The 15,819-nt window shown below is 40.5% G+C and overlaps 1 protein-coding gene across 1 annotated transcript; it reads right to left on the minus strand.

Annotated features, from left to right (window-relative positions):
* Window positions 1-2,267: 2,267 nt before the first annotated feature.
* Window positions 2,268-13,320, minus strand: LOC139548751 (zinc finger protein 180-like). The gene is made up of 2 exons (XM_071358549.1): window positions 12,496-13,320; window positions 2,268-6,244 (listed from the first exon to the last, which is right to left on the minus strand). The coding sequence occupies exons 1-2, from the start codon at window positions 12,893-12,895 to the stop codon at window positions 5,292-5,294; spliced, it is 1,353 nt and encodes a 450-aa protein (XP_071214650.1). The 5' UTR covers window positions 12,896-13,320; the 3' UTR covers window positions 2,268-5,291.
* Between the last annotated feature and the right edge of the window lie 2,499 nt (window positions 13,321-15,819).

The raw sequence follows: 15,819 nt of genomic DNA on the forward strand, positions 1-15,819 counted from the left end.
GTGAACTGATGTTGAACTGGGCAGTCAGCTGCTGCTGCTCCAATACAGTATGAGGTGAGACGGTGAACTGATGTTGAACTGGGCAGTCAGCTGCTGCTGCTCCAATACAGTATGAGGTGAGATGGTGAACTGATGTTGAACCGGGCAGTCAGCTGCTGCTGCTCCAATACAGTATGAGGTGAGACGGTGAACTGATGTTGAACTGGGCAGTCAGCTGCTGCTGCTCCAATACAGTATGAGGTGAGATGGTGAACTGATGTTGAACCGGGCAGTCAGCTGCTGCTGCTCCAATACAGTATGAGGTGAGACGGTGAACTGATGTTGAACTGGGCAGTCAGCTGCTGCTGCTCCAATACAGTATGAGGTGAGACGGTGAACTGATGTTGAACCGGGCAGTCAGCTGCTGCTCCAATACAGTATGAGGTGAGACGGTGAACTGATGTCAGTCATTCATTTTGTACTCAGTCTGGTCTATCATTGTTGGTATTGAAAAAGCCTACTGCACATTGTGGTGGAAATTCTAACCAATCAGGAGAGACTTTGTCATTTCTTCAAACAATCAACCTTTATTTGATAAGAATTGCAATAATGTAGCTGGTCAGCCCTACACTCTGAGGTGGAAGGCCGAGAGCTCGATGACACAAGGAGTTCAGAAGCCTTATATAGTCAAACTATCTTGTGCATATAGAAAACACGTGATCTTGATGTGTGTCCGTGTGTGGAGAACGAGACACAGACTAACTGGGAATTGGTCGTCTCGTTCTGTAGCAACAGCTAGTTATTCTAGTTTTACAGTGAGGTGTCAAAACAACAGGAAATCACTCTAGACACAGTTCCTCTGAAGTAGATCAATGGTTCCCCGAATTGGGGCAAGCAAGCGTCTTTGGCCTGTCTGTCTAGAGGGTGTGTCTAGAGCTAGTCTGGAGATAAATCAGATCCAGACTGAACTGTGTGATGTAGTAGGGAGTTGTAGTTTCCAACAGGACTATTCTACATAGTTTAGCGCATAAAACGTAATTAACTACAATGACCATAATCCATTGCCTTGTCTGTGTTTCTTTTACACCTGCTATGTAAGAGAGACCGAAGAATGCACAATGGTCATTGCAATCTGGTATCCTTGGGACATCCCAATCCTAACCCCTAACCTTAACCATTTTAAATGTCAACTTTAATGGGCTCGGGACATCCCAAAGATGTATCTCTACCTGAAAATACATGATCTAAGTGATTGATATTTGGTATTCAGCAGTCATAAAGCCTTATTTACTTTAATGAACTACTAAAATAGTGATTTTGTCAGACAGCATAGAAAGCAGCTCTACACTTTATTGACTGACTGATCCATTCATCCTTCCATCCCTCCTCAGCCTTCCTCTCCTCTGAAGACCCAGTGAGGGTGGAGCTCAGTCAGAGAGCTGTTGAGGGACTGGTTAGGAAGAACACTTCTACAGCCAGAGAGGTGAGAGGTCACACATGGTTTAGATGGTAAATATTTATGTCCCCTTAGCGGTTCATCACGTAAACAAAAGGGAATATGTTCCATCATCTATGTTAATTTACATTAGTGCAAATTGTCCACTGATATTGAGTGTAATTTCTCACCCCTTTTGGCTGTATGAAAGTTAATTTCCCCTTAGGCACACACATTTGTTCTTTGCTATTATGAATGTCATTTGTGTCGAATGTACTTTTCCCCACTCATTCACCCCACCTCTTTACGTTGCTTATTTATATTCAGTGGCTTGACTGCGTCCAGACTGTCAAAGGCCCATCCTGTTGGATCTGAACCTAATGGAGCTTAGTGTGATCGGATGACAGAAATCACATTCAGGTGCCAGGTTTAACTGAGACCATAGATGCTCCATATCCATTACTTTGAGTGTTTTATATAATATGACTAAATGTGTTTCTTTCTGTGTTGCAGGGGCAGTCAAGAAATGGAACAGCAAGGCCACAGAACATGACACAAGCAGAGCTGTGGGAGACCACCTCAAGCCCCTGGTAGAGCCGGGGGTGGTGTTTACCTCTGGTGTAATGTCAGCTGGCTAGATTGACCAAAACTCTTCCCACATTGACCACAGCTATACGGTTTCTGTCCTGTGTGTTTTCCCTGGTGTAATGTCAGCTGGCTAGATTGACCAACACTCTTACCACATTGATCACAGCTATACGGTTTCTCTCCTGTGTGTGTTCTCTGGTGCCCCTTCAGCAGGCTGGAAAAGTGATGCTGTTTTTCATACTAAGATGGACCAAGAGTCTGTTGATATTTTCAAATCAAGCTTTATTTATACAGCACATGTCAGACATGGATGCAACACAATGGCTTCACAGGAAAAAACTAAGAAAATAAACAGAAGTATTTAGTACACAACAAACATAACAGGATAAAAAACAGAAGAATAACAACTGAATTAAGGAAACGACTGATTAAAATATAAAAAATATGATGCTATATCCAACCCAACCCAAAAACAATTTTTTTTAGGAGGGGCTCTGAAAGACACTATGGGGGTGTCCACTGAAAGTTGACTATCAACAACAACTGGGACCTAAAAGACACCCACCATGAGACCCACTAAATCTGCCCAAGAAGAGGAAAACAAAAGAAAAACCCACACCAAACTTAAAGACAGGAAGCAAACAAAAAAGGTGGAGCAACTAAAGGTGTTGACTCTCCACGTCTATCAAGACAACTGGAGCACTGGGACAGACACTCTTAAATAGAACCTGGACCAGCTCAGGTGAAACACCTTCCCACTAACGAGATGGACAAGCCAGCACAGGTGTAACACATACTGACTAACGAGGTGACACCAATCAGTGCACCCAAGACACATTTCAGTTGAATGCATTCAGTTGTACAATCAATCAATCAATCAATCAAATGTATTTATAAAGCCCTTCTTACATCAGCTGATGTCACAGAGTGCTGTACAGAAACCCAGCCTAAAACCCCAAACAGCAAGCAATGCAGGTGTAGAAGCACGGTGACTAGGAAAAACTCCCTAGAAAGACAAGAACCTAGGAAGAAACCTAGAGAGGAATCAGGCTCTGAGGGGTGGCCAGTCCTCTTCTGGCTGTGCCGGGTGGAGATTATAACAGAACATGGCCAAGATGTTCAAATGTTCATAGATGACCAGCAGGGTCAAATAATAATAATCACAGTGGTTGTCGAAGGTGCAACAGGTCAGCACCTCAGGAGTAAATGTCAGTTGGCTTTTCATAGCCAATCATTCAGAGTATCTCTACAACTTCCATTTCACATAATCATCTACAATGCTTCACCTTCTACAACATAAACATAGTGTCTACTGGCTGTCAACAATTAAAAACACGTATGTCTAAATAATAATATGCAATCGTATAATTTTTTTTATCCTTTTTCTTTCCATAGAATCCTAAAACTCACTAGCTTCTAGAACTCCCTGTCTTCCTAAAACTCACTAGCTTCTAGAACTCTCGTCCCCTTGGAACGAGCCCAAACAAAACTCAAATCAAATAGTATTAGTCACATGTGCCGGATACAACACTGGAATGCTTCCTTACGAGCCCCTAACAGTGCAGTTTAAAAAAAATATACAGAAAAGAATAAGAGATAAAACTAATATCCAACACAGAAAAACGTGTCAAAATAAATTGTGATCATGGTAACTCACTGGCTAAATGCAAAACACAAATCTATTTGACTGCCCACCCTTGGTATAATCAGCAACCAAGTTGTCCTTAACACAGACATGTCTGATTTCAAGACGAAACTCCTGCAATATCCATAGTAACTTTCCACCTCACTGCGGAGCTTCTCTCTTTTCAGGGTTCACTAGATAGGCATGTTGTTGGTTATAAAAGCAGGGTAACAATGTCAATATAATTGTACCCAAAAATGTCAAGTTGGTTGCATGAATAACTATGATTACTAAATGCTACATAATTGTAAATATGAAATAACAAAACCAAATGTACACCCCTTTGTTAATATGTATTGGCAATAATTAACTTAATAGTGAGGCATGGAATAATAAAACATATATATTTTGTCAGGCTGAATGTTTGAATATATGAGGTGATTTGAGTCATGCTTCTTCAGTAGTGGAATAAAGACAATTAGCACTTGAATGTTGTAAAGAAATACTGGAGTGATGTAGGATTGTTAATAAAAAGTGATTATAGGTGTATAAGCTGCAAGTATGTTGAAATTAAGCTGTTTTCAAGTCATTGAAAAAACGACCTGAAAAGACCTTTTCAACTTTCACTTTCAACTACAACCGAACATATATTGGACTTCGGGCATAGTCTTATTTTCAACGTCTTTTGAATGACATTTTGCTAAATGGGAATAGTGCAATGTCAAAACACAGTTTTAACGTGTCCAAATCAATAACCAATATGCAGAAACAGTTTGGGATATATTGAAAACCTAAACATTTTGTTTCATTTTGATTCCAGTGGGTCACCAACGTGGTAAACAGCTAGCTACATTGTGATTCCAGTGGGTCACCAACGTGGTAAACAGCTAGCTACATTGTGATTCCAGTGGGTCACCAACGTGGTAAACAGCTAGCTACATTGTGATTCCAGTGGGTCACCAACGTGGTAAACAGCTAGCTACATTGTGATTCCAGTGGGTCACCAACGGGGTAAACAGCTAGCTACATTGTGATTCCAGTGGGTCACCAACGTGGTAAACAGCTAGCTACATTGTGATTCCAGTGGGTCACCAACGTGGTAAACAGCTAGCTACATTGTGATTCCAGTGGGTCACCAACGTGGTAAACAGCTAGCTACATTGTGATTCCAGTGGGTCACCAACGTGGTAAACAGCTAGCTACATTGTGATTCCAGTGGGTCACCAACGTGGTAAACAGCTAGCTACATTGTGATTCCAGTGGGTCACCAACGGGGTAAACAGCTAGCTACATTGTGATTCCAGTGGGTCACCAACGTGGTAAACAGCTAGCTACATTGTGATTCCAGTGGGTCACCAACGTGGTAAACAGCTAGCTACATTGTGATTACAGTGGGTCACCAACATGGTAAACAGCTAGCTACATTGTGATTACAGTGGGTCACCAACGTGGTAAGTGTAACACAACTCTTTTTTGTTAGTCACTTTTTGTTAAATCACATAAATAGTAACTCTTTCAATTCAGAGCCTGGATTTTTTCCCTGAGGGTAAAATCAACTGAACAGGGGGCAAACATTTAGGGTTCTACATTGACATTCATTAAAATACTCCTACTACAATGTAAAAATAATCTACATTGTGACATTATTTAATTATTTAATTGATATCATGAAAAAACTCCTTCATGTATTTTCTGATGTTTGATCAGAGATCTTTTACTAGAGTATCTCTTCCCACATTGATCACAGCTACAAGATTTTTCTCCTGTGTGTGTTCTCTGGTGTAATGTCAGCTGGCTAGATTGACCACAGCTAAAAGGTTTCTCTCCTGTGTGTGTTCTCTGGTGTAATGTCAGCTGGCTAGATTGACCAAAACTCTTTCCACATTGACCACAGCCATAAGGTTTCTCTTCTGTGTGTGTTCTCCGGTGTAAAGTCAGAGAGCCAGATGTAGTAAAACTCTTCCCACATTGATCACAGCTATAAGGTTTCTCTCCTGTGTGTATTCTCTGGTGTACTGTCAGCTGGTCAGATGTAACAAATCTCTTCCCACAATGATCACAACTATAGAGTTTCTCTCCTATGTGTCTTCTCTGGTGCACTTTCAGATTGATAGATTGACCAAAACTCTTCCCACATTGACCACAGCTATAAGATTTCTCTCCTGTGTGTGTTCTCTGGTGTACTGTCAGCTGGCTAGCTTGACCAAAACTCTTCCCACATTGACCACAGCTATAAGGTTTCTCTCCTGTGTGTGTTCTCCGGTGTAAAGTCAGATGACCAGATGTGGTAAAACTCTTCCCACATTGATCACAGCTATAAGGTTTCTCTCCTGTGTGTATTCTCTGGTGTAAAGTCAGAGAGCCAGATGTAGTAAAACTCTTCCCACATTGATTACAGCTAAAATATTTCTCTCCTTTGTGTGTTCTCTGGTGTATTTTAAGTTTTACTGAAGAGTTGAATCTTTTCCCACAGTCAGAGCAGCAGTTAGATTTCTTCCCTGTGGGTCTCTGCTGGTGTTTCTGGAGGAGTTGTGATGTGGAGAGACTCTTCTCTGCCTCGTCAGCATCAGGATGTTGTTGAGGCTCCCCAGAGGATCCACGATTGTCCCGTCTCTCACCTGTGTGAACGACAAAGTCAGACAGATGGTTAAAAGGCCCACAACAGCAGAAATCCACTGTTTATTTGAGGTAAAAGGTGATGCCCATGATGTTGTGCAACAATGTACGTCTGTTATATTTCACAATTAAGACAGTCAAGTTAGTAACAAGTCATATTTTGTCTTGTTTTCACATTAGTGGTAACTAGAAATACGTTATTCATGTTGTTGAAATCCTAAGCAGTGTGCCAGACAACTATTGGTCTCCAATGTAGGCCCTTTTCGGTGTTTGATAAAATTGCGGCACGAGGTCAATGCACACACAATTTGATTGCAGAAACTCCTCCCTGCTAATGAGGATGTAGTATTTCTGCCTGGAGCCAAAATGGTAAGCGAAGATTTTAGTTTTTCACAATGTATTCTGAATATTACAGCACAAGATCAGGAGTGCTACTGAAGGAAACTCACATTAAGCTCTGTGTCTATTTACTAATTCACCACCGTGGGGGAAAACTCAGGGGAGTTCTCATAGGCTGACAGCAATAATAGCCTCCATTTACAGGTTGAATATGAGTGCATTTCACACTAATATTGGATTATAAATGTAAGGCTCGCTTGAATCACCTGCTTAATATGTTTGTGTTTTTGTCTTTAAACTTTAAAAACACTTCAACCAGTAAAATGCTCTTTAGCTAGCTTTTCTATCAGCCTGAAACTGAGGGTTTGTACATTAAGTGTTAAACAAATTGGCCCATAACTTCACCTAAAAACAAGATAGACCTACTGTAGGACCCATAACTTCACCTAACAACAACATAGACCTACTGTAGGACCCATAACTTCACCTAAAAACAAGATAGACCTACTGTAGGACCCATAACTTCACCTAACAACAACATAGACCTACTGTAGGACCCATAACAACAACATAGACCTACTGTAGGACCCATAACTTCACCTAACAACAACATAGACCTACTGTAGGACCCATAACAACAACATAGACCTACTGTAGGACCCATAACTTCACCTAACAACAACATAGACCTACTGTAGGACCCATAACTTCACCTAACAACAACATAGACCTACTGTAGGACCCATAACTTCACCTAACAACAACATAGACCTACTGTAGGACCCATAACTTCACCTAACAACAACATAGACCTACTGTAGGACCCATAACAATAACATAGACCTACTGTAGGACCCATAACTTCACCTAACAATAACATAGACCTACTGTAGGACCCATAACAACAACATAGACCTACTGTAGGACCCATAACAACAACATAGACCTACTGTAGGACCCATAACAACAACATAGACCTACTGTAGGACCCATAACAACAACATAGACCTACTGTAGGACCCATAACAACAACATAGACCTACTGTAGGACCCATAACATCACCTAACAACAACACTTTAAAAAAACACTTACGTAAAAAAAAGCTTTTAACATATAACTATTTCTCTCTATACCATTTGTATTTCATGAACATTTTTATTTCTTTATTTAATATTTTTGTACCTTTATTTTACTAGGCAAGTCAGTTAAGAACAAATTCGTATTTTCAATGGCAGCCTAGGAACAGTGGGTTAACTGCCTGTTCAGGGGTAGAACGACAGATTTGTACCTTGTCAGCTCGGGGATTTGAACTTGCAACCTTTCGGTTACTAGTCCAACGCTCTAACCACTAGGCTACCCTGCCGCCCAGCCTGCTGCTGCCTACCACCGCCCAGTTAGACTGCTCTTTCAAATATCAAATCATAGACTTAATTATAATATAATACACACAGAAATACGAGCCTTAGGTCATATTCAATTTAATACCGCTCTTCACCGACCCAGGAAAGGGGCGGGGACAAACAGGTGTTGCACCTCGTTTCCCTCCTTCAGGGAACAGTAAAATATAGTCATAAAGGTACACTCCCTTTCAGTCGGTCAACTTCGGGACAACATACTATGGGGAAATAAAATCATTCCCCATGCCGAACCAAACGGACACTAAATGAAACGGCCCCTGGCAGACCACCCAGACCTGATCCTACAAGATGCGTCAGTTTTGTCAATTTATTAATTGTCTTTTGTTTGAAACACTCCTGTCAATGTTGAGTAAGGACGCACACCTGATTACACATATAGAAGTAGGACTAGTCTACCTGGTTACACATATAGAACTAGGACTAGTCTACCTGGTTACACATATAGAAGTAGGACTAGTCTACCTGGTTACACATATAGAAGTAGGACTAGTCTACCTGACAACACATATAGAAGTAGGACTAGTCTACCTGGTTACACATATAGAAGTAGGACTAGTCTACCTGATTACACATATAGAAGTAGGACTAGTCTACCTGGTTACACATATAGAAGTAGGACTAGTCTACCTGGTTACACATATAGAACTAGGACTAGTTTACCTGGTTACACATATAGAAGTAGGACTAGTCTACCTGGTTACACATATAGAAGTAGGACTAGTCTACCTGGTTACACATATAGAAGTAGGACTAGTCTACCTGGTTACACATATAGAAGTAGGACTAGTCTACCTGACAACACATATAGAACTAGGACTAGTCTACCTGGTTACACATATAGAAGTAGGACTAGTCTACCTGGTTACACATATAGTAGTAGAACTAGTCTACCTGGTTACACATATAGAAGTAGGACTAGTCTACCTGATTACACATATAGAAGTAGGACTAGTCTACCTGGTTACACATATAGAAGTAGGACTAGTCTACCTGGTTACACATATAGAAGTAGGACTAGTCTACCTGGTTACACATATAGAAGTAGGACTAGTCTACCTGATTACACATATAGAAGTAGGACTAGTCTACCTGATTACACATATAGAAGTAGGACTAGTCTACCTGATTACACATATAGAAGTAGGACTAGTCTACCTGATTACACATATAGAAGTAGGACTAGTCTACCTGATTACACATATAGAAGTAGGACTAGTCTACCTGATTACACATATAGAAGTAGGACTAGTCTACCTGATTACACATATAGAAGTAGGACTAGTCTACCTGGCCGGCACACTAATGTAGGCCTATAAATGTGCCCATTTGGGGATGTCTGATAGTATTTCTCATTGTCTTAACGCTGAACCACTAATGAGTTGTGGAGCTTCTCAAAGTAACTTTTTCTTCACCTCCAAACAGCAAGTAAACAAAGTCTTATTAGAATCCATTACGAATGACAATAGTTCCTCAAAGTATTTTTGTAAATTATTTCCAGCTCACCCTTTCGATAACCACTCAGCAGAAAAGGGAAAAATGTAATGCTCTGATCCAGTGGAAATGTCATAAAATACCTGATTACTTCTTATCCTTTGCACAAATAGCCTACAGCTGTGTCTGTCCAGAAATCACTGGAGCAGAAAACTGAGGGTCTAGAATATTTTATACAATGTTGCAAGCTTGCTATCTGAGTTTCTCTGACCCAGTTGATAGTTGATACAATGTTTCAAGCTTGTTGTAGACAGGCCATGTGCCGCCAATGTGATTTCTAGGATATTTATTTTTATCAGGATATTTTCTACCTGCAGAAGGCAATGTTTTTATTTGTTGGCTTTATGTAGGCTATTTTTTTACATAGTTGGCAATAAAAGTTACTTTTAGATATCTATAATTTTCATTTAGATTTAGATAGAATGTATATTAATCACAGACAATAATTTTGAGATTAATTTAATTTATAATAGTAACTGTTCCACGAAAATGTGCATATGAAAATCATAACTGGCACACAGATTAGCAGAAATGGTCAGATAAATTGGCACTCCAACTGGAAAAGGTTGCAGACTGCTGGTGCAGTCTATTACTAGTCTATTAGTCTATCTGTAGTCTATTAGTCTATTACTGAAACCTTAGGGAGCAGAACGGCAGAATTTACGAAGTCCAGCAGCAGAGGGGGGCGGGGGGCTCCCTCTGGTCGGGTTGTGTTGACGAGTGGCTCCCTCTGGTCGGGTTGTGTTGACGACCGGCTCCCTCTGGTCGGGTTGTGTTGACGACCGGCTCCCTCTGGTCGGGTTGTGTTGACGACCGGCTCCCTCTGGTCGGGTTGTGTTGACGACCGGCTCCCTCTGGTCGGGTTGTGTTGACGACCGGCTCCCTCTGGTCGGGTTGTGTTGACGACCGGCTCCCTCTGGTCGGGTTGTGTTGACGACCGGCTCCCTCTGGTCGGGTTGTGTTGACGACCGGCTCCCTCTGGTCGGGTTGTGTTGACGACCGGCTCCCTCTGGTCGGGTTGTGTTGACGACCGGCTCCCTCTGGTCGGGTTATGTTGACGAGCGGCTCCCTCTGGTCGGGTTATGTTGACGACTAGCTCACTCTAGTCATTTGTGTGTCTTATTTATTATTATACTGTTATTTTGTTGACTGGGCGGCGCACAATTGGCCCAGCGTCGTCCGGGTTAGGCAGTCATTGTAAATAAGAATTTGTTCTTAACTGACTTGCCTAGTTAAATAAAGGTTACATTTAAATAAATAAATAGTGATTCATGACAAACCATTTTTTACAAATCCGTCAAGGCACCAACTTTGAGAAGGGTTTAAAACAAAGGTTTCAAACCAATTCATGAATGTAATTGAATCTAGGTATGTCTTGCCTTTAATGTAAGGGCATGAAAAAAAAATTGGCTGAATATTATACAATGACTTATCAACAGCTCTAATAATTTGCCTCCACAGGAAATCTTCACTGGCAATTCTAGAATGTACTATATAGCCTAGAAACCTGGTTAAACTATCATTATGACATGATGGATGAATTCTAGAATATACTATATATCCTAGAAACCTGGTTAAACTATCATTATGACATCATGGATGAATTCTAAAATATACTATATATCCTAGAAACCTGGTTAAACTATCACTATGACATCATGGATGAATTCTAGAATATACTATATAGCCTAGAAACCTGGTTAAACTATCATTATGACATGATGGATGAATTCTAGAATATACTATATATCCCAGAAACCTGGTTAAACTATCATTATGACATCATGGATGAATTCTAGAATATACTATATATCCTAGAAACCTGGTTAAACTATCATTATGACATCATGGATGAATTCTAGAATGTACTATATATCCTAGAAACCTGGTTAAACTATCACTATGACATCATGGATGAATTCTAGAATATACTATATATCCTAAAAACCTGGTTAAACTATCATTATGACGTCATGGATGAATTCTAGAATATACTATATAGCCTAGAAACCTGGTTAAACTATCATTATGACATCATGGATGAATTCTAGAATATACTATATATCCTAGAAACCTGGTTAAACTATCATTATGACGTCATGGATGAATTCTAGAATATACTATATAGCCTAGAAACCTGGTTAACTATCATTATGACATCATGGATGAATTCTAGAATATACTATATATCCTAGAAACCTGGTTAAACTATCATTATGACGTCATGGATGAATTCTAGAATATACTATATAGCCTAGAAACCTGGTTAAACTATCATTATGACATCATGGATGGCCAGTCCTTGTATTCATAGTGTAGTGAATTCAGGGGGTAGCCCTGAGCTGGACTCAAACCTGGGTCCAGCGACTGTCAAGCCAACACCTTATAACTGTTATGCCAAGATGTCTGAACTTCTTGACGAGTTCGCTAGGTGTTGGGTTACGGTTGCTACAATAGCTTTCTCTATGAATTTGAGAGTGGTTACATTTCTCCAGACCCCATCCCTCAGATGTTTACCAAACCAAGTCTCTGGGCAGCCATTTTGTTGCTGTTTAAATACTAGGTTGTCCCTTTAAAAAAGCCACACATCAATCAACCAATCTGCAGTTGAAACAATAACAAAGCAGTCTTTCCACCACTGTTTTGGTAATAAGATGATGATGGGCCTGGAGACATGTAACTACTCTCAAATTCATAGACAGACCTATGGATGCAAGGACTGACCATCCAAGATATCAACATTATAGTTTTAACCATGTTGAGGCTGTTGATTTACATTGTTTCTAAACAATGGAGTAAAAAAAACTTATTTGGGGTTCTGATGGGGTACAACAGTTGAACTAAGCTCATGAGGCATGTGTAATATTCTTCAAGAATCAATGGCTATAAATAAATAATTTAAAAGTCAAAATATGGATGTAGCAATTGCAGATTTCCCCTTTAACACCAAACATCAGTTCAACAACTGCAGAGCTTGTACCTCTGTATTTAAGACAGTACTTACCAGTGGTAATCACGGCCCGGTTTCTCAAAACCATCTTATGGCTAAGTTCATCTTTAGAACCACTGGATGCCTTAAATTGCGTTTGGGAAATCGGGCCCAGATATCCAGTTTCCTCCTCCTCTTCTTCCGATGAGACCGTAAACTCCCCCTCCTCCGCTTTCACTTCAAAAACGGAATCCTCCTCATCTTTTACTGTAACACCCTCCTCCTCTTTCACTCTGAACGCCTCTTCCTTCACTGTAACGTCTTTCTCTTCTTCTTTCCCTGTAACAGCCTCACCCTCTACTTGTTTTTGTATTGTAACATCCTTCTCTTCCTCCTCCTCTTTGATGAGACCCTCTTTCTCCGTCCAGCAGACCGTCTCTTTTTCAGCAGGAAGAGAGTAATTTAGTGAACTCATGGTCGGAGATGTTAGCTAGCTAGGCTAATGCTAACTTAACCAGCCCGCCACCTGAATAATAACAACAACACCGTAAATATGAAATTAAATAGGATAACTAACTAGACGACAGACGAGGGTTTAAAATACAGTGGCTAATATACACCAAAGAGCTTTATTGGTTCGTCTATCTTGTCTAGCAAGCTACCGAGGTGGCTGAATAACTGTTGCTGCTGCTGTTGAAAGAAGCGTTCCGTCCACTAGATTATACGGCACACTAACAGCATTGCGTTCCGTCCACTATATTATACGTCACACTAACAGCATTGCCTTAAAATCGCACACCGCCATCTGTTGACTGGAGTGGGTAACGCTCAGTCTGAACCTCTGACTGCGATGGAGATGTGCGACTTTAAGACAATGACGCTAGTGTGACGTAAAATATATATTATAATGTTCAGACAAAAAGTTAGTGTAGGAAGCATGAGTTTTTACTCACCAGTGTAACAATACAGTGTGGTTAAAGACTTAGTAACTTAGTTGTGTTCACGATCTGGTTCCCTATAAGCACAACCAGTTATGTTTTTGAATGATCACATATGTATTAATTTATTTCGGGATTCTGGGTAATCCACAGCAGATTTATGGAGAATTGCTGTGGGTGAGTTCAAAATGGAATAGTCTAATAATAATAGAGAAAATTGAGTGGTCCTGGGATAGAAATATATAAAGTTGACATTACATCATAAAATCCACCTTTTAAATCATACATTAGCAATTTATGTTTTACTAACTACTGTTGTTGGTTTGGCGTCAAATAAGCCTCTCTTTATATGCTATTTGCCAAATCTCAGTTTTCCATGTGGGTTTTATGCTAAAGTTCCCTCTTTCAAGTTGGTATCTAACCGGAAAATGCATCTTCTTTAGGAGTGCTATTTTTACCCTGTCGACTACTGATCATTCATCCACACTGTGTGTCTCATCAATGCAGGTCATTTATGACAAATGTATAAAGTATATGTTTTATAAACACATGAACACCAGACAATTTATTAGCCCAGTTTTGTTCGTTTAGGTGTGTTATACTTCTTCACCACCAGAGGGGGACATTTAGTCATTTTCCAGGTTAATTTGATATATTTTGAAACTAAAATGGATGATGTAGTGAATATGAGACACATGGAAACAATTGATTCATTTATAATAGTAAATTATGAATTAGTAGGAATTGTTAAATCCACTATACGATCACAATGACTTTGATAGACATTTCAATAGTTTTTTTGTTCGAATATTATAGGGCAGATTAATGGAGAATTGCTGTGGGAGTGCTATTTATATCCCGTCACTACTGATCATTCATCCATACTGTGTGTGTCCCATCATTGCAGCTTTGGAAATAAATGAACTATCCATCCATTGCTCCTTCCTGTGTTGACTCACTGACTTGAGAGACCAGGAAGGTCACACTAGCTCGATAGGTTGATATCTAGCTCAAGCTTCACCTCATGCTTTTCATTAACTGTGTGGTTGTGTTATCTAGAGGGAACCCGTTAGCACGGTGGGCTCTGGTGCCTTCTTGCCGTGGGCTCAAAATGACAGAGGAAATCAACCTGCTTGCTCCTTTTTGTTTTGGTCGGGTTGTGTTGACGAGCGGCTCCCTCTGGTCGGGTTGTGTTGACGACCGGCTCCCTCTGGTCAGGTTATGTTGACGACCGGCTCCCTCTGGTCAGGTTATGTTGACGACCGGCTCCCTCTGGTTCGGTTATGTTGACGACCGGCTCCCTCTGGTCCGGTTATGTTGACGACCGGCTCCCTCTGGTCAGGTTATGTTGACGACCGGCTCCCTCTGGTCAGGTTATAGTGACGAGCGGCTCCCTCTGGTCAGGTTATGCTGACGGTTATGACTTCGAGTCATTTGTGTGTCTTAATTATTTGATCCAACAGAATGCTTAAAGCATCAGACAAGTTCAGTACGTATATTTGATTTTATAAAAACACATTGGGCGATTGGTAGAAAGAACAGATGACTCTTGGTTGACCAAGATGTATTTTAGTTGGGGACAGCACTAGAACATGATTTTGGGGCTCCCGAGTGGCGCAGCGGACACTGCATCTCAGTGCTTGAGGCGCCACTACAGACACCCTGGATCAAATCCAGACTGTATCACAACCGGCCGTGATTGGGAGTCCCATAGGGCGGCGCACAATTGGCCCAGCATCGTCCGGTGTAGGCAGTCATTGTAAATAAGAATTTGTTCTTAACTGACTTAACTGAAATAAGGGTTACATTTAAATAAATTTAAAAAACAGTGTTTCATGATAAACCATTTTTTACAAATCCATCAAGGCACCAACTTTGAGAAGGGTTTAAAACAAAGGTTTCAAACCAATTCATGAATGTAATTGCATCTAGGTATGTCTTGCCTTTAATGTAAAGGCATGACAAAAAATTGGCTGAATATTATACAATGACTTATCAACAGCTCTAATAATTTGCCTTCACAGGAAATCTTCACTGGCAATTCTAGAATATACTATATAGCCTAGAAACCTGGTTAAACTATCACTATGACATCATGGATGAATTCTAGAATATAATATATAGCCTAGAAATCTGGTTAAACTATCATTATGACATCATGCATGGCCAGTCCTTGTATTCATAGTGTAGTGAATTCAGGGGGTAGCCCTGAGCTGGACTCAAACCTGGGTCCAGCGACTGTCAAGCCAACACCTTATAACTGTTATGCCAAGATGTCTGAACTTCTTGACGAGTTCGCTAGGTGTTGGGTTACGGTTGCTACAATAGCTTTCTCTATGAATCTGAGAGTGGTTACATTTCTCCAGCCCCCATCCCTCAGCTGTTTACCAAACCAAGTCTCTTGGCAGCCATTTTGTTGCTGTTTAAATACTAGGTTGTCCCTTTAAAAAAGCCACACATC

Source organism: Salvelinus alpinus, chromosome 2, assembly GCF_045679555.1.
Source record: "Salvelinus alpinus chromosome 2, SLU_Salpinus.1, whole genome shotgun sequence".
NCBI lineage: Eukaryota > Metazoa > Chordata > Actinopteri > Salmoniformes > Salmonidae > Salvelinus > Salvelinus alpinus.

Bases quoted from the DNA above. Each gene is read 5' to 3' on its own strand.
- LOC139548751 (XM_071358549.1), bottom strand. From the start codon at position 12,895: ATGAGTTCACTAAATTACTCTCTTCCTGCTGAAAAAGAGACGGTCTGC. The intron at 6,245-12,495 runs GTAAGTACTGTC...TCGTTCACACAG, and splicing joins CCGGGCCGTGATTACCACTG to GTGAGAGACGGGACAATCGT.